Source organism: Syngnathus floridae, chromosome 4, assembly GCF_059516105.1.
Source record: "Syngnathus floridae isolate MCC-2025c chromosome 4, RoL_Sflo_1.0, whole genome shotgun sequence".
NCBI lineage: Eukaryota > Metazoa > Chordata > Actinopteri > Syngnathiformes > Syngnathidae > Syngnathus > Syngnathus floridae.
In genome coordinates, this window is record NC_142416.1 from 18,827,147 (window position 1) to 18,845,517 (window position 18,371).

The following is an 18,371-nucleotide window of genomic DNA, read 5'->3' on the forward strand; positions in this document are numbered from 1 at the left end:
CACTAGCTTAGTTTCGTCGAGCACAGGCAGGTCAAACGCACCACTTCCGGTAACTCCAGCTGTTGCCGGAAGTGCCGCGACGACACGCTTGTCTTGTCAGTCTGTAACTGCAGATTCGTTCACCCCGAATTGTGAACATTTCCCGTTTTTTTTTTTAAATTATAAGAAAAGAAGAACGGTAAGGGAAAAAAACCCAAAACATTTTTTATCGTCTCCGATTAGTGTCAAGCAGGCTTAGCCGAGTGTGCGAAGCTAACTCTTGTTTTGTTCGCCCGGGTGTCAACTTCACCTGATGTCCAGACAATGCTTTCGTGGCCACTTGGCCACTTTGTCGTTCGTTCATAGACTCCTCGGCAGGTCGTACAATTGCTGCTTATTTGCGTAGACGCACAATAAAATCGATCGTTTACCCACCTACGTTTATATCAGATCACATTTGTGTTTATGCTTAGCAACCAAATACATTTATAATGCGCATTGTTGGTTCAGCTTCGAGAATATTACTTCTCTATAGCTGAAAAAAATCAAATAAACAGTTTTAATGCAACGCCCACCCCAAATTTAATAACACATAAATTAGGAACAATAACAAAAATATTAATTCATTCGTAGTTCCTTATTTATTTGATTTGTACATTTTTAACCACCAATTTCATTTTCTCCCATTTTTTAATTTTGTATTTTACTGTAGTGTTCACATTACATTATAGAAGCCAATATGGAATTTTATCACTATATTTATCATAATTACACTTCATTACAATAGAATAGATCTATAGTACCTAGTATTTTTCTCTTTTGGCATTTGCAGGAAGTTTGCCGATGTATATCTGGCAATACTTGTACTCAACCTACTTGAGATATTGGCTCAAGTGGCTCATCAGGCAGGCGACGGGAACATGTGAGCTGCAGAGGATATGCTCGGGATGCAGGCCGGGGGCGGCCAGAACATTAAATACAGGTAGAAATGAATTATTATATATCATAAGTTAGTGTCTTACAATTCTGTATCTACCATTGCAGAATACTCCCTGAAGTCATCAAAGAGCAAGGTAAGCTGATGTGTTATCTTGCTAGGTGTGAAGAGTTTCACTAGTAGATAAGCTTCCTGTTAATCAGTTGTGGTAATAAATACAATTAATATAACTTTTAGTTTTCATCACATAAACTTTTGACAACTATGGTTTCATTTGTGATTTTTCTCCCTCTGTAGCTTCTACGGAGCGCCGTGGAAAGCAGCGAGGAGCACTTAGGAAAACACGTGGAGCAAATCATGAAGGAGAAGAACATCAAAACGCAGAAAAATCCCCTGTAAAATGAAGAATCTTTCGGAACCGGGTCAGGCAAATAGTCTTAACATTACTCCTTCTTCCTTCTTTGCAGTTTTAAGGAAAGCCTGCACACGTCCCTCCTGCAAATAACAGGCTACAAGAGCCTTTATGTAACTGTGGAAGAGGTTAGGAAGGAAGTCTTCAGCCCTGAGAACCCTCAACATGAGGACATGCTGATAAAGGTGTGTATAGTTAAGGATGGACACAAAGAATCCACTCCTACTTCATTACTAAGCTTCCATAAAGCAATTTGGCGTTCGGCCACAAAACGGGAATTGTGCATCGTCCTCAGCTTTGGGAGCTCCTCATGCCGAGCGTCGCGCTGGAGTCCAGGGTGACCAAGCAGTGGGGCGACATCGGCTTCCAAGGGGACGACCCCAAGACGGACTTCCGAGGAATGGGCGTGCTGGGTCTCACAAACCTTCTGTGAGTTCTTTATGCCACTAGAGTTGTCGATTCATTTGATAATGGATTAGTTGCCGATTAACTGATCAATTTTGACAGTTCTACATTTGATGTGTCTTTTTTAAATTTGTATTGTTTTTATTTCCCTCACAGGTTCTTCAGTGAAAACTACACACAAGAAGCTCGTCAGGTTCTGTCTCATGCAAACCATCCCAAACTGGGGTGAGACAGAAACTCCTTTTAAACTGCTTAGCCGTCGTAAAAGCCATCCCCTGATATCTGCCGTGTGTTTTAGGTACTCGTACGCCATCGTGGGGATCAACCTGACGGAGATGGCGTACAGCCTGCTGAAGAGCGGCGCCCTCAAAGCTCATTTTTACAACACGGTCCCGGGCGCTCCCGACCTACGACACTTTCATCAGCTCTACTGTGAGGACGCCAAACTAAATTAGTTAAAAATCGGTCTTGATTTTTTTTTTCTCATCTCTCGCTGCAGGCTACCTGGCGTTTGAGTTTGATAAATTCTGGCGGGTCGAGGAACCCGAAAGCATCATGCTCTTCAACCAGTACAGGGAGAAGTTCAACAATGTCATCCTGACCCGTCTGGAGGACCCTCAAGTGTCTCTTACTCTAAGCGCCCCGTCCTAAAATTACAACAGTCGCAACGCTAGCCTGGAAACGGACTGAAGAAGACAAAAGCACAAACCTCCAATGGAATTCATGTTTTGGTCAACTAATCCATAATAGTAATAATACACATTTAAAACAGCCATCTCAGGATTTTGATATATGTGACCAATGTTTTTTTTTGTGTGTGCAAGATTTTTGTGCGTGACCTTTCACCCTGTAAACCTTCTAATAAAGGCACAAACACAGCAAAGTGTAAAAGGAGGTGAAGTTTGTTTATAGATACACTTCTTCATATAAACATCTTATACAAGTGAGTACTATGGACATTTGGGAGGATTAAGACGTCTTATTAAAGTGCAAATGTTACCTCTGACCCCACCCCCACTTACACACAGTGTGTCACACTCATTGGACATAATATTTGGTACTTTTTTTTTTTTTTCCCTTACACCTCTGAGAGAGGAAATACTGTTATGTAGTCAGTTGAATAAAAGTTAACATGTTTTAAAATAGCATCAACAAAATACATTGGAAGTATTAAAAATGCATTTTGTGGCATGTACATAAGACATTTAAGGTTGTTGGTTTTTTTTTTACAATGAACATTTCATTAAATATATAAAAACATTTGATTGTGCCTGTACTTAATAATTGTATATGGTAATTCATTAAATGCAATTAGGTTAATTATCTACAATATATTGCTTAGAATATGAAATATATTTATGCAAGAAAACTGTATTTTGGAAAGCACCACTGTATTCAAGAATTGTATTTAATGTATTGAATTAATACAACTTTTCATATGGGAATATTTCATATTCTTCAATGATTATTTTAGAATATTAAACTATTATATTCACCTCTAATTAAATCTTGAATTGTATTAAATAGTCATTCATAATATTCAGAACAATAATCATATTTAATTTGTTGGAATATTTAAAAAAATACTCAAAAAATATTGTGCATTTAACTATTTAATCTGAAAATAATTTATGACTACATTTACTTATAATAAATTATTTGATAACCCCACAATTTCTTTCTTGAGAGGGAGATGTACTGAGTGTACCTAATGTTGTGTCCACTGCAGTCAGGCTCAGTTGGAGGCGTCAAAGCGCTTCTTGGTCACCATCATGGCGCGCTTGATTTGCTCAAAGGAGACAAACATGACAACGTTCCACGAGCCCAGCCTCAGGAAGGACGGCACGAAGCTAAAAGACACGAAATTATGAGAAGGTCTTGATGTGGAGTAGAAGCTCACGAGGCTCGCCATCCTCACCCCTTGTAGAAAGCTGTGGGGCCTTCTTTGGTCATCATCGTCCAGGCGCAGTTGATAGCGCTGCGGTACTGACCCGGCGGTGAGTTCATGTACCTCGTCTTCACCACGTCCACCGGGGAGGCGATCACCGTGGTGACGAAGCCGGCGCCGAAGGCCGAGACAAAATGACACGGCAGATTGTCTGTAGGGAGGCGTGGGGAACGCCGGCGACTGTTATCAGCTGGAGGGCGTGAGGGCCACGAACCAATGAGATTCCTCGGAACATTTATTACCAGACATGAGCTTGTGTCGCAGGATGGCCTCTTTGATGAGGTCGTACGTCACCAGCTCGGTACAGTTGACCAGCGCGTTCCTCGTGATGTTGGGTAACGTTCCTGGTGGGATTTCCAAATCTTTCATTCAGAGGCCAAATGTGTCTCGGTCGTCATGACGACAGACCTTTCCAGAGTCCGCGCAGTCCTTCATTTTGGAAGATGTGTTTGTAGGCTTGCATGGTGCCGCTGTAGCGCCGTGCCACTCCGTCCAGGTTCATCTGAGCCTGGAACCTCACCTTCACCACGTCGGTGGGCTGAGCGAACGATACCGCCATGGCGCCCGTCGTGCAGCCGGCCAGGATTCGCATAAACACGCTCGCATCTGTACCAAAAATATCGGGAATGAAATCCAACAAAGATCGAATTTGGAGAGGTTGTATAAAAACCTACTTGGTGTTCCTCCAGTGTAGAAATCTCTGACGTTATCGTAGAGGCCGATTCGGACCGAGGCGAAGCACACCTGCCGCTGCAGCCCCGCCACCAGCCCGTTATAGAGCGCCCGCGGACCCTCGGTACGGATCATGGTCGTGATGGTCCCGAACACGCCTCTGTAGCGGATGTCTTTAGCTGCTGCCGCCGCCACCTTCTTTTCGCCTTGGATCTGAATTGGAGAAACGTGTTTTTTCGAGGACTCATTGTAACGTCACACGGACAAACTCACCTGGAGTCTGACTTTAGCCGTGTCCAGGGGAAATGTGACGATGTCGGCGATGCACGCCGCCGCTCCCGCACTTGCCATCTTCACCCCTAGGGGCGGGGGCACGTCTGAGGGTTTCAGGCCGACCATGTCGCCCACAATCTGGGGGGGGTCACGCTTTTTTGTTCAATCTAGGGAATCCAAAACCTGTAAAGGCCTTTTCACACTGCACTTAACGACACGCCATGGATGACCCAATTAATTTCAGAGTGCTAACAGGACCAATCGACAGAAAACACTGAAGAAAACTAAGTGCAGTGTGAAAAGCCCTTGGAATCGCACCTCCAAAATTCCTCAAAAACCATTTTTGTTCAACCATTAACATTGCATCACCAGAGAGCAAGCCATTTTCAACACTTAGGATTTTTAAAAATGACACCCAGACGTGTGGACTGACCAATAGTATTTAGATTTGTGGAAAAAATATAAAATATTCTTGTTTTGAGTATCCCTTCACTCAAGCTCAAAACATTGGAATTGATTCATTTGAGTAGAACTGAATTGTATCTTTGTTTATCTTTCCAGGTCAGCAATTAAATGCAATTAACTCGTCGTGTCAATCCACTGATTGCCATTCATAAAACAGAAAACTAAACAAGCCTACATTTTGCATGACTTGGATTCATTCTAATTATTTTAGTGCAACCCATTACATAATGTGCCAATTTTGTTTGGGAGTGTGCTGTAAGATTTTTTTTCCCCCCCAATGTACTGTGTACCTTGGTTCAATAAATGTTAGTACCCCCCCCCACATACCTTAAAGTATGCACATGAACAACATTTAATAAAATAAAATTACTTACATGACGTGAAATGTGGAGTCTCGTGTGTCGCCGGGCAGGATTAGCAGATTGTAAGCCATAAAGGGCAGGTAGGATGTGGTTTGGCTCCGTTATTTATGCATTCCCCCTCCCCCCCGCCCCTTTCGATCTCTTTATGATACCGAAGCAAGAGGCGTTACTTGCTGAGTCCCCCGGAGTCAAAAGTCCAGCGACTGTCAAAAAGTCAATGTTCAATTGAGTGCTCTTCAAACAAACAACCTCGTCATAGGCCTCCCGCGACCCCCCCCTCCCCCCCTCCCTCACCCCACCAGTGTAAGTAACGTCTAGCATGACAAGCAAAATGTTAATTAACTCGTATTATTGACACATCAACTGGAGACAATGTCTTCATGAGTGTCATGTTTGCCTGCTCTTAGTTCTCAATTTTTTTCTGATGGCAGAGAGTGGGGGGGGGGGGGTGGGGGGGGGGGGGGGTTCCATGACTGCGACAAAGGTAAAAGTTGTGACTGAAGTTCACCGTGGAACAGATAAGAGCTTTTTGCATCACGCTATCATAATGCCGTAATGACGTACAGTGGAGAGTAAAAGTCTATAAATGTCAGGAAAAGCAACTTTGAGGTGAGGTGAAAGTGATTGGTTTAGTCGGGCCATTAGCACATCATTATAAGAGGGTGTGCACACTTGTGCAACCACACTATCGGAGCCATTTATTTTTCTGAAATGATTTATCTTGCTCTAGATTTGTTATACCACAAAAAAGGGACTTAATCAGTGGTGCGTAGACGATATCAACTCTCTTATCAAGATGTTTGGATTATTTTCATTAACTTTGTCACTCTATACAAAATTAGAGACGACTCAAATGAACGAACCATGATTATCCACAATGAGGTCATAAATCTGAATAAAAAGATATAAAGCAGAAAAGTCAGTATTATTTTCATTTTAATTTGACGGAGTGATATTCAGTGCATCCCAAAAAAAGAAGCAACATAAAAACATACAAAAAAGATTGCTTTAAAAAAAACACATGCAGTGGGGAAGGTAATAAAATACACAAGTGAATTCTATTAGATTGAAGACCCCACGTAAAGTGACTATAGTGTCATACACTCAACACTCGATAGTTCCTGTGCACGTTTCAAGACTTCAGTTCTACAAAACAGCCTTCACGGGAATCATAGGAAGAAGTGGACTAACCGTACACTACTTGTCAACCGCATGGCACCCGCTCGGGTCCACTCGCTTTGTTTCCCGTATCTGCTTGGCGCTGCTGCTATCTCGTCGAGCACGTCAAGGCGGCATGGCTAGGAATGACAAAAAAAATTGTTCATATTAGTAGTGCCTCGTGCGCCTTAGTCTCGACTTTGCTGCAGCGCTTCAATTTTGTCACTGCCCGCAGTGTCTGTTGCAGTGATCTGCTCCTCAATCTCCACTTTGCTGTTGCTAGGTCCCAGTTTTTCCTCAGTAGTCTCATTTGCCCGCAGTCTCCTCTTGGATAAAATCCTTTGGGTTTTTTTGGCGTGGGATTTTTTAGGACTACAATGTGATATTGACTTATAATGAGCAGGATACTGACATGCAGAGGAATTGTGTTGCATCAGACCGGACGTTCTCGCGATTCCTTACCACTGTGGCCAAATGATTTAATTTCACTTCATTGGTCTGAAAGTGATTATTTCCCACAAATCTTTTTTTTTTTTATCTATCCAAAGAGTGACGTATAGTGACAGGCAGAATATTTAAATGCTCTTCCATTAGATGGTACAATTAACTTCTGCAGTCCAGTTGTTGCCGTTCATGCAACAAAATAATAGCAGTGTTTGACTACACAGACCCAAGACTATAGTGTGTCGACATTTTGGTTTGGTGGACGAGCATGAGTTTTTTTTTTTTAAATTAGAATAAATTATGTATGGCTCAAATAAAGTTGGGAATAAACGGTCATAAAATAGTGACAGCACTTCTAGTGTACAGCAACAATTTGTGATTACATTATGTTGCATCTACGCGTGGATTTTTAGTCACATTCATTGTACTATTTTACATTACAGTAATCGCCCACATATTGGTGGGAAGTTATTCATGGTTTTAACTGTTTTTTTTGGGGGGGGTCGAGATTAACAATAGAGAAAAAAAATGGGGGGGAGTTTAATGTCATTATCTTTATTTTATATTTTAATAAAAATAAACATTTGGCAAAAATTGGCAAAAAGAAAAAAAAACATGATTTTTGCCCATTGTTGGGAGAGGGTGTTTGAATGCCATTAATTGATCAATAAAAAAACAAAACTATTGGCAAAAAAAAAAAAACTATCACAAAAGAAATATATAAAAAAATCCAAAATTTGCAGATTTTAAAACGGCTAATATCGGCTGATTAAATTGGCCGGTTGTTCGTGCCCTAATTAGGGCGAAAGCAATAAAAACATTGTTTTGAATGTGCGTGGAGGAGCTTCATTTTCGGCAAAGTAGTGTATCGTTGCTATCTCGTGGCATCTTGCAAAAACTATATTGAAGTCTTTTGAGAGGCTTTGACAAAAGTAGTGCTTTGATGCCAGCTTGTGAATGTAATCCTTCTTAGGGGGCTTCAATGAGTCGCCGATTTTTCGCTATTGGTGGCAGGGCTTCGTTCCTTCCCGCTGCCAATAGTGGGGGATTACTGTGAATTTAGACTTGTACTGTAAATTTCCTTCTAAAACCGTAGAATGGTGTCTTCCTCTCAACCAGAGAGTGAGATTTCATAATCGCTGGTGGACAGCAGAGCTTTGCGTCCGACTTTGCAGACGTTCTTGGCGTTGGTGATCCGCGCCGACACGTCGACGGGCTTCTCGAAATAAAGCACCAGCGCCTGCTCGGTGAGCACCGACGCCAGGAACTGCTCGAAGGTGATGGCCCAGTCCTTGTCCACGCCGGGCTCGGCGTGGCCGTTTTTCTTCTTCTTCTCCTCGTCGCCTTCGTCGCTCCTCACCAGCACCGTGTCGTCGGCGATGTCTTCGCAGCGCAGCTTGTCGTCCGGCTCGTGCGAGCCGGCGCTCAGGACCGAGTACGACGACACCGACGTGTCGTCCTTGGCCTCGTCGTCCGAGGTGAGCATGGCCGATTTGGGCGAGGAGTCTTCCAGCTTAATGTCCTGCATGGCTGGCAAACGCTCCTCCTCGTCCTCCTAAAAAAGAAACTATTTTATATCCACAGGAGTCGCTCAATTGAGAATGGCAACCTACCTCAGACGAGTGATCCCCAAGTTGGTGGTCCCGGCGAGTGGCGCGGAAAAGTTTGCCCACCTCTCCCATCTCTAGCAGCAGGCTCGTGACGGTGGCGGTGGCGTGGTAGAGCTGCTGCTCGGCGGGATCCTCGCTGAACATGCTGTAGAGTGTCTTGCACAGCTCGATGAACTGAGTCTGCGTTGGCAAACATTTGTGAAAACGGGAAATAATGAATAGAAAAATGGATGTGAATGCGAGCATGTTACCTGATTGAGCTTAAGGAGATCCTTGGCGTGCTCCGTTTTGGACTTGCTGTCCTGGTTCCACAGCTTTAGGTAGTAGCGATAGTCGGGAGCGCTCAGCTTCTTCACTGCAAACATATTTTCACAAGCATCAGCCCATGTGACGTTCACGCTCAGCTGGGGGAACAATGCGGCCTGCCCGCAAATAAAGACAAATTACATTTTCATAGGAATGCCGTTAAATAGGACAACTCGTTCCAACGGGGTTTTCCCATGTCGACGTATATGGAGGAGAGTTACAATTTCCTTTTGTTTTCCGTGAACTCACAGATAAATGACGTGGCTTTCATGAAATACGATTCACTTGGCGCTCACCTTTTTCCGTTTTCAAAGTAACCCCGACAAAGCCGTCGTCCTTCTCGCTTCGGTGGCCTGAAGAGAAGATGACAAAATGCGTTGCAACGATTTGTTGACTGATCACTTATGCGTTAAAGTAATCATAAATATTTTCATTAACATTTCCAACATTTCTATTACAAGCATTCATGTGCAAAATGGTTACCCATGGACGTTTCCGGGGTGATGTCTTCAAAGAAGTACTGCGTGGCCTCGAAGGCCGAGTCGGGCTCTTCTTGCTCGCTGGTCACCTCTTGACACAAAAAAACGTGAATATTGTCATTCCACGCAAGCAAGCGAGGGACATCGCCACTACTGGGGGGGCTTTTTGGGGCTCACCGGGTAAGACGTGCATTTTGTAAAGGAGCTTCAGCTTCTCCGTCAGGTCCCCATGGCACAGAACACCTGCAATACACCAATAAATCATAATATTAATAATACTGGCAGAATGAATAAATAAATAAAATATGACTAAATACTATATAAATAAATAAAAATCTAAAAAAGAACATTTAAGGACACAAAGAGTAAAATTTGCCAACACAATAGTTTTAGTGGACCTACCGAGACCATTGATGAACTCCCGGAAATTGATGAAGGCGTCGCCGTTGTGGTCGAGCAGGCGGAAGAAGCGCACGGCCAAGGGGTCGGAGTGGGCGCCGTTGGCCCAGGGGAAGAGGAGCTTGAAGAGGCCCTTGAACTGCTCCACGTCGATGCGGTACTGCTCCAGGTAGGGCAGGCTTGGGTCGTGGCGCTCCGTTGGGTTGCTGCAGCCTCCCCAGTAGCAGCTGGTCAGGTGCTCTGCCTAAAAGGAGACATGCTGGATTGTTTTCAGGTATCTCAAACAACTCGAATCTTAAAACGCAATGTTGACAGGTTACCTTGAAGAGGACGAAGAGTTCCTCCAACTCTTCGATGCTGAAGGCCGTCTCCGTCACAATAGTCCTGACCTAGAAAGTGTTCGTGAGCGTTCAAAATGATCTTAAGTGTGAAGAAAGAATAGATTGTCCGCCGTGGACATTTCCTTTTCTCACGCTCGAGAACGAGACGGCGTTTTCTTACCACGTTGCGCTTGGTTGTGTCTTCGATGGTCTGGATGACCCTCAGCCTCTGTTTGAAACGCATCTGCTCGATGACGTCCGCGCGGATGGAGCCGAATTTCTTAACGCAGAAGAGAGCGACAAACGTGACTGGTTGGAAAAAAAAATCACGGGTGACGAAAGAAGAATTTCGTGCAAAGGTTAAGCCGGGTAGTCTGATGACATCCGTGTGTAGGTCACATTAAAAGAAGAACAGATGATTTCTGTTGCTCTTAACTTGTCACAAAGCGTACCAAATAAAACAATTATGCTCCAAGAGCCATTAAACTGAGATTTGACGGGAATCGTTCCAAGATTAATGGCCACTTTAACGACGTATAGCATTGACAGTTTATTATTTATTGTGAAATACCTCGTAAGAGCTGCGGACCAGTTTGAAGATGTCCACCTCAGGATGCGGCTCTCCGTTGTCCGTCAACAAGGAGTGCAGATGTTGGATGGGCGGCAAGGTGCTGTCCTTATTGGTCACGTTGTCCAAGTACCTACGAGCGACAAACGTTCCGTCGATACGAAAGCAAAAATGACGCCTCTTTGCGACCTTCTCACCTGCCCAGCACCGTCATGGCCTCGCCGTCGTCCTTGCAGCCGAGCAGCTGGTGGATGTTGGCGTGCAGCACGGCCAGGGCCAACTGGAAGATCACCTTGATGCCGTCGAAGAAAAAGCAGTCCACTACCACCACGGCGCTCTCGAACGGCATGACCGAGAGGAAGAGCGTGAGGAACCAGGAGAGCGAGATGGTGGAGATGACGCCGAGGTCCTGCATGCAGTCGTAGAGCTCGGGAACGTACTCGCGGGCCAGCTCCTCAAAGACGCCTTGATCCACCAGAGCTCCTGAGAAGATCACATAGTCCGGATCACTTTTTTATCCAGCTCCAGAATTTCATTCAAGAGAAAATGCTGATTCGGCATACTGACCTACAACTCTGGTGTTATAGTAGTCGGGCAACATCCTTTCGCAAAGCGCCACCAGTAACCAGAAGGCTTCTTCTTCTTTGGCGTAGAGGAGCAGCACCGACGTCACGATATTCATAGCCTGTGATGTCATAGAAACGTCAACCCCAAAAATGTCCAAGTCACAACGGAGGTATCGTACCTGACAGTATCCGATGTTGGGGTTCCTGAAAGCGTAGGCGGTGAGGACACGGCGGAGGGCGGCGATGCCGATCTCATTCTGGAAGGCGGGATGCTCCGGCAGGGAGCGGTGGAGGTCCCGCTCGATTTCCTCGGTGGCCAAGTTGTATTTGCCCATGGAGCGCTCCACCAGGTCTTCGTAATAGCCGGGATGGGTGGCCATCTCGTTGATGGCCCCTGAGAACAACAGAGACCGCCGACCATAATTAATAAATTGTGACAAAATCGTTACGATTGTCTTCTACCATTTTTAATCCTTTTAATTGTGTGCTGGTGGAAGCTCACCAGAGAAGAGGAGCCAGAGATCTCCTCTCATGCCCTCGGGGATGCCTTTGAGGACCAGATCTTTGGTCTTCTCGGTGCGGTACATGCACACACCCTGGCCGAACTCGGTGAAGTGGTTCTTCCAGGCTTGCTCCTTCAGGAACTCCTTAGCCTGAGCACACGAGCGACAATTTTGCTAGTAATGCAAGTGTGATCATCTCTCCTCAATTTAGTTGCAAATGGAATTTTTGGCTCACCAGTTTAGGATTGAAGTCCTCAGGCGAGCGGCGTCGGTACATGGTCATGAGGGCCTGCGAGGCGGTGGGCACGCTGCTGTCGTTCAGGTTGAAGGCTCGCTCGCCCTCCGAGCTCAAGCTGTGCTGCGGGCTGCTGGACAGCGGCGGGCCGTAAACCTACAAAAAGCACCGAGCGTGTTGAGAGGAAGCGGAACTTGGACGAGCGAGCCCAATCCACCTTCTCACCTCGTCGTCGGAGCTGTTGAGGCTGCCGGTGAGTTCCCACTCCAGGCAGCTTTTGGAGGGCGTCTGCTGCAGGAAGTCGGAGATCCTCTGGACCAGGAAGTCCCGGTCCTTCAGGTTGGCAAACAGGAATGTCATTCGGTTCTTGGTGCTGATGGAAACGGGACTGGGGAGCACGTTGGAGCTGTCGGCCTTCTCCACGATGGTCACCTGAAAGTTGTTCATGGGACGAAATATTCAAATGATTCTTCCATGATTGTCCTGTTGATTCATTCCGACCTCGCGGAGAGGAATGATGAGGCTGCACTGCATCTCCTCCTTGCTGGTGAAGCAGATGTAGTTGGTGGAGACAAACATCTGGCCCAGGATGTGCATTTTGCTGAAGGGGGTCCACAGGGTGCAGTCCGTGTGCCCGTCCAGTTTTTCATCTTTGGGCAGACGAAAGAGCGCCCTGTAGCGCTCGCTCTTGGCTCGGGCATCCAAGTCCCTGCAGAAAGAACGACGATTAGGTAAAAGAGGAACGCATCCAAAGCGGCGTCGTGGACACTCACCTCTTGAGGGCCGACACCTTCTTGGGCGACTTCTTCTTGAGCTTGGGCAGCGAGCGGTCCTCCTCAAAGCCCTTGTTGTCCAGGAGCTGGCGCATGGCGATGTTGGCCAGCTGCTCGGCCAGTTTGAAGGTCTCGTTGATGTTGAGGAAGACGGAGAAGACGTGCTCTTGGCTGCGCGTGCTCACTTTGATGCCGTCGGGCAGCAAGAGGGTGGCGCTCTTCTCCAGTTGCGTGATGTCGGCCCAGCGCACCACCAGTTTGACTGAAAGACAAACAAAATGGTCAGGAGACTTTTTTCCCCTGATCTAGTGGAACCTTCTAACCTTCTTTGCCCAGCAGGTAGGAATAGAAGCACAGATGGTTGATGCTGAGGTAGAGCCAGCCTTGCCGCGGCACTTTGCCTTTCCAGTAGCTGCACGAGTAGTAATTGACCAGCTTCTCCTCGTCCGGCATGCCGAACAGCTTGCGGAACTTGTTGCTGGCCTCCTTGAACTTGTCCGTGTCGTCGTCCTCTTTGGCGTCGTGGTTCTTGTTGTACTCGGCGATGATGCCCTGCGGAGGTTTTCAAACCGAGTTGAGCAATGACAGCCTGTTCTCAAGCGGTTTCGAGGAGAAGACGTTGTGTTTCGACTTGCCTGCACTTTTCCTTTGACAAAGGTGGTGATGTCATTTTCATTCTCAAAGATGGAGAGCGTCTGCAGCATGTTGTGCTCCAGCCACTCCCAGTGCTCTGTGATCTCTTTACGCGACGTTCCTGAGGGGTTGGAAACGGACATGTTGAACGTTTTCCCGCTAAAAGCAACCTGGACGAGCTAGCAAGCCCCGCTAGCTAAATTGTTTTGTCTTCCAGACTCGGATCAATAACTGGAAAGTTCCACTCAAGCACTCTCCCTCAACAGGGGAATGAGTCATGTTTACTTGGAAACAGAGGAACGGAGAAAGGAAAGTAACTGCTATCATGCGAAATTAAGCTAGCAAAATAATGGATACACCCAAAACTGCAAAGCTGCAAATTCCTATTTGCTATACTAACTGGAGAAAATTCAACAAGAGGATACATCTGTTAAAGACAGGAAATCGAAATTGAAATTCCCTTCTTTAATCTGGGTTGCGAACATCCAGCGGGGCCATTCTGACACACACATGGGAAATGACAGGAAATGTGGCGGATGGAAGGGGGGGGGGGGGTCCTTCCGCTCAAAAACGAGTTGCCGCTTACCGTGAGCGATGATCCAGTAGGAGAGAGTGTCCGGGGTTTGGTAGAGAATCCTGTAGGGAGCCACGCGGGCACTCGAATCCAGGACCACGTCTAAGGTCCCCACCAATAGACCTGCAACAAATATTGAACAAAGCTTCATAACAAATCCTCCGAAAAAAAAAAGATCTGTTCATCTGTGTGATAAGAAGACCTCCTGGGGAAATTCCCTAGCTAATTTTCTCCAACCCCCCTGGACAAACCATGTGATAGGTTGTAATCACAATTAGTGCTTTGTGTAGTTGGAGCAAAACAAATCAGCTTACCTCAAAGTATTTATTTATCATCTATTTTAACGTAATAACTGCTGGCTTTGTGAAAGAAGGCCGTGTCTCTCGCCAGGTTGCATAAGGCTTGTTAATGGTCTCTATTTCAAAAGTTTTATCCGGGTTTATTTGGAATCCATTCAGCTAGAAATAAACTGGATTAAGAAGCACATTTTGTAAAATGCACTGTTCCAAGATGGCACTTCAGATGAATCGTTTTAATGGCAAGAGAAAAGAGAGCAGTGGACACCAAATGGCAGACTGCTTGCCGGGTTGCATAAGACTTTTGTTTATGATCCAAGTTCTGTTTGTGATGTGTCTGTTAAGCTTCTGGCATGAGAAGCACAACTTGGAAGCCACCGTGTTCCAAGTTGATGATTTCAATATAAAGGATATTTATTATAGATGGCAGTGGTTGCTTTAAAAAACACGTTGATCAAACAGACGCAAAAGGCCCGCTCGGGTCCAACATTCAAAATTCTGCTTCCTGTTAGTGCTGCCAATTGTGTGCAGAAAAAAAGAAGCGCAAATGTGGTTAGTGCCCGCGTCGCAGCTCTGCCAAGTGGCAAGCTCAGCATTTACATAAGGATGACATCATCCCCCAGCACCAGCACTGCCCAGCGCGGCGGCAGGAGAATTTCGTCGAAAAACTTAAAACGCCACAAATCGTTTTCAATTCGTCCGCAACAATGGCGCTTTCATGACAGCAACGCCGAGGTCATCTATAGCCGTGCAAAAATGCAGAAAGAAATTCATCTATTTATAGTACATCATTAGCGGACATGGACCATTCCATTTCATGCCGATCACTTCTTATTTTAATTACAAAGCACTCATCTACTTTCTCCAATGTTGCTCTCACATTGAGTCACAAATGAGGTGATTACAATAACACAAGCCCTGAAAAACAATTTGGTGAAAGAAGCTCATTTGCAAGCGAAAACAAAGGTTAGGAAGTGAAACCCGAACCCGTGTTACTTCTTCTTTGTTTGTGATGTATCTGTTTGGCCCAGTTTAGAAGGGAAGAAGGGGGGGGGGGGGGGGGGGGGGTCGGAATGATTCAGCATGAAGCTCATACATACAGTGGCTTCCCTGTTTTTTTTTCTTTTCAACAACACACAAGCGTCTGCATTGTCAGGACATTTGGAGTTTCTCAACAGGCAGGAACATATCTGCTTTTATTGCTTTAAGGCATTTTCTGCAGAATCTCGACATGCTTGTTGCGCAACACTAGCTTTTAAAAAGTGTCAGTGATTTTCCAGTGGGATTGAGTGACATTTAAAAGTCCACCTGCGACACTGAACTGGTCATGTGACCGTCATGCTGTCCCTATGCAATGCTAAGATAGAGACAATGGGGAAAAAATACAAGCAACGGTTAATTCCTCTTTTTCTAAGTTCTTCCTGATCTGTTTTTAAGCTTAGCTTGCTGAATCGCACTTTTGACACGAATCGATGCATTGTCAAAACGATTCCAGTATTTGACTATCACATTTAAAGAGACTTATCTTAGACTTACTCTTTGCGAGGAACAAAGTTCAGTGTTTCAATAACAAAGGGGGATAAAATAAAAAAATATATGTAGTTTGAGTTTGACTATAGTCGGCCCGCAATCTGTAATAGCGTGTACCGTGCAAAAACTGGTGTGAATTTGCAGAATTATCTGAATCAAGTGAGCTGTGATTATTAGGGGAGTGAATTACGCCAATAAAAGATGATTCGATGCACATTTTGAGAAATAAGATGTGATATGATTCATGGGTGGGTCGGGTTTAAAGTGGAACGATTCGGTCCAATCAATAGGGTAGGGTTCAGTTTGAAAGGGTATGATGCAATTAAGTTGGTTGTCATTTTACATGCTTGAGAATTAAGTTGTTAGTGCTGTAAAATGTGGCATTTCCTTCAAAGATCTCTCTCTCTGATTTGATGCTTACGTCCATATCTTTTAATTTGAACGATTCAGTTTGATCCGATACATTTGCATGTTAAAAAATCTGATTTTCCAATTCAAATTAATCTTTGTAACATGTTACACACATTGTGGCATTTCCTTCAAAGATCCCTTTCCAATAAAAAAATTCGATAGAGATCTTTGTGTACTTTCAAGTGGAACGATCCAATCCGGTTCAATGCTCTCGTCTTTAAAAACAAAACAGATTTCCTAATTCAAATTGGTCTTTGTTACACTCCTGAAAATTATGCGACTGATTAGTCTAAGATAGACTCAATCCAGCCCAACAAAGAAGACATGTAAAAACGAGATAAACAGAGCAAAGGTGGACCCAACCAAAGGAGGCCTGTGCCCCCACTGTCCCCCCCGTTTCACCGTTTCCACTTGGATACATTCATAAGGCTAAATATAGACTATAGGTCTCCGTCGTATTTATTGCTTTTCAAAGGTGAAAAATATCGCTTTAAGAACAAAGCATCAACAAAGCTACACCTTACGAGTACAATCGTGAACTAGTAATCGGGGGTAATAATGAAGCCCCTTACCAGCCAGTCCTCCGCCTTCCCCGCCGTGGCCCTTCCGCTTCTGGAGGATGAAATAAGGATTCGCCCGCTCCGTGATCCACAGGGCGCCCGCCAGTAACACCTCTTCGGGACTCACCCACATGATGTTGACCTCAGTCGTTTATATTTTTCTAAGAACACATTGACCACTAATTAAGAGTATTACTAAAATTAGTAATGTTAAAAAAAAAAAAAGGGAACGAGGACTCGCTGTTAGCGTGCCAGCTTCCTCACTTCAAAACAAAACAGCTGGTGGTGCGAACGTCATCCAAATAACGAACGCCCTCCTCTCGATAAGCATCGATAAAAAGACTAAAATAGGATTTCTCGGAGGGTCGCAGCCATTTTAGAAGGCGTTTGTTGTGCTCCAGCTCCGTGGCAGGTGCGCGGACTCGACGCTCGTTATGCTGCACGTCCGCGAGATTCCGTGTTTATTCTCCACGCACGACTCCCAAAAATATTTAAAAATAAATATAGGCTATAAAATAAGCTTCGATGGGGTCGTAGCAGCAATGGCGATAGGTGGGAGTCAAAGCGAATGACAATGACGCTGGCTGGCAGAAACCATCCTTCGTCTTCACTCGCTCTTCCTCCTCCTTCCTTGACGGAAAGTAGAGCCTGGGCGCTACGCGTGACGTCATAAACTTGGACCAACGTGTGACGTCACAGGCCGTAGCCGACGTGACGGACTCGTTTCTTACCTCCACCGACAAAATAACTCATCTAAAAGGTGTGTAAAAATATGTTATTTTGCTTTTATCCAAATCAACAGTTACTGAAATAAATCATTCTATAAAAAAATAAAATACGTTTTTTTTCGGAAATTTAATCATAGTAATAATGAAAAGTCTTATGTAAAAGCAAGGAATAAATAAACATTTTGACAAGTGGGATACAATGAGGATGTTGACACGTTTTGTTTTTGCTCACTTTGAGTTGAAAAAAATGTAAACAATAAAGAAATATTTTCATAACACGTTACAAGTCCTGTGATTGAACCATTAAAATATGAACAGAAAATAAATGCAAACCTTCAAACAGGCAAATGGCAGTAAAAGTCATCCCCACTATTTTTTTCATTTACTTTTATTCATGACATAATACACAGGTCAATAATGTACACGGATGAGGTGACGTTATAAAAATCAAAATTAGCAACAACTTTAATTACTTCAATCCATACACATTCTTCAAATCATAAAGCAGAAATGTGCCCAGATAAACAGTAAATATGACACATACTGCAAATTGGCATAAAAGTAACAATGGATACCGTATTTCCTCCACAAATAGAGGCCATTTAGTCACTTACTGCAAAAACTATGAGGCATGTACTGGAAGTAAGGCATTCATATCTGCACAAAGGCTTTCTTAAGGACAGACCTTAACAATAATCTGCCGACAGAACAATTACTTCCATATCACAAAGTAGATTCTGTTTGCTCTTGCCTAATGGCTGCAATGTGTATTTCACCATTGACGCATTTGAAGGAAAGTGTTTTTTTTTTTTTTTCTTCCAGGGA

The 18,371-nt window shown here is 44.5% G+C and overlaps 3 protein-coding genes across 4 annotated transcripts; 1 reads left to right on the forward strand and 2 right to left on the reverse strand.

The window, feature by feature from the left end:
• Positions 1-36: 36 nt before the first annotated feature.
• On the forward strand, positions 37-2,624 carry elmod2 (ELMO/CED-12 domain containing 2). Its single transcript, XM_088374123.1, has 9 exons — positions 37-178; positions 812-961; positions 1,024-1,052; positions 1,214-1,311; positions 1,384-1,513; positions 1,624-1,757; positions 1,890-1,958; positions 2,032-2,165; positions 2,233-2,624. Exons 2-9 carry the CDS (start codon positions 823-825, stop codon positions 2,382-2,384), a joined length of 885 nt encoding a protein of 294 aa, XP_088230249.1. The 5' UTR covers positions 37-178; positions 812-822; the 3' UTR covers positions 2,385-2,624.
• Positions 2,620-5,625, reverse strand: ucp1 (uncoupling protein 1). Of its 2 annotated transcripts, none has more exons than XM_088374119.1 (7): positions 5,466-5,625; positions 4,627-4,764; positions 4,356-4,566; positions 4,090-4,287; positions 3,924-4,025; positions 3,652-3,832; positions 2,620-3,583 (listed from the first exon to the last, which is right to left on the reverse strand). In XM_088374119.1, the coding sequence occupies exons 2-7, from the start codon at positions 4,750-4,752 to the stop codon at positions 3,469-3,471; spliced, it is 933 nt and encodes a 310-aa protein (XP_088230245.1). In that variant the 5' UTR covers positions 4,753-4,764; positions 5,466-5,625; the 3' UTR covers positions 2,620-3,468. The 2 variants fall into 2 exon arrangements, with proteins under 2 accessions (XP_088230245.1, XP_088230246.1); XM_088374120.1 differs by having other exon boundaries at positions 4,627-4,793; positions 5,466-5,559.
• Positions 5,626-6,372: 747 nt separating this feature from the next.
• tbc1d9 (TBC1 domain family, member 9 (with GRAM domain)) lies at positions 6,373-17,465 on the reverse strand. The gene is made up of 22 exons (XM_088374095.1): positions 16,831-17,465; positions 14,034-14,144; positions 13,450-13,568; positions 13,138-13,366; positions 12,815-13,076; positions 12,543-12,750; positions 12,267-12,473; positions 12,042-12,197; positions 11,806-11,956; positions 11,483-11,697; positions 11,305-11,422; positions 10,935-11,220; positions 10,741-10,870; positions 10,351-10,449; positions 10,170-10,238; positions 9,853-10,093; positions 9,628-9,693; positions 9,455-9,541; positions 9,268-9,324; positions 8,917-9,020; positions 8,669-8,845; positions 6,373-8,610 (listed from the first exon to the last, which is right to left on the reverse strand). The coding sequence occupies exons 1-22, from the start codon at positions 16,949-16,951 to the stop codon at positions 8,167-8,169; spliced, it is 3,657 nt and encodes a 1,218-aa protein (XP_088230221.1). The 5' UTR covers positions 16,952-17,465; the 3' UTR covers positions 6,373-8,166.
• Between the last annotated feature and the right edge of the window lie 906 nt (positions 17,466-18,371).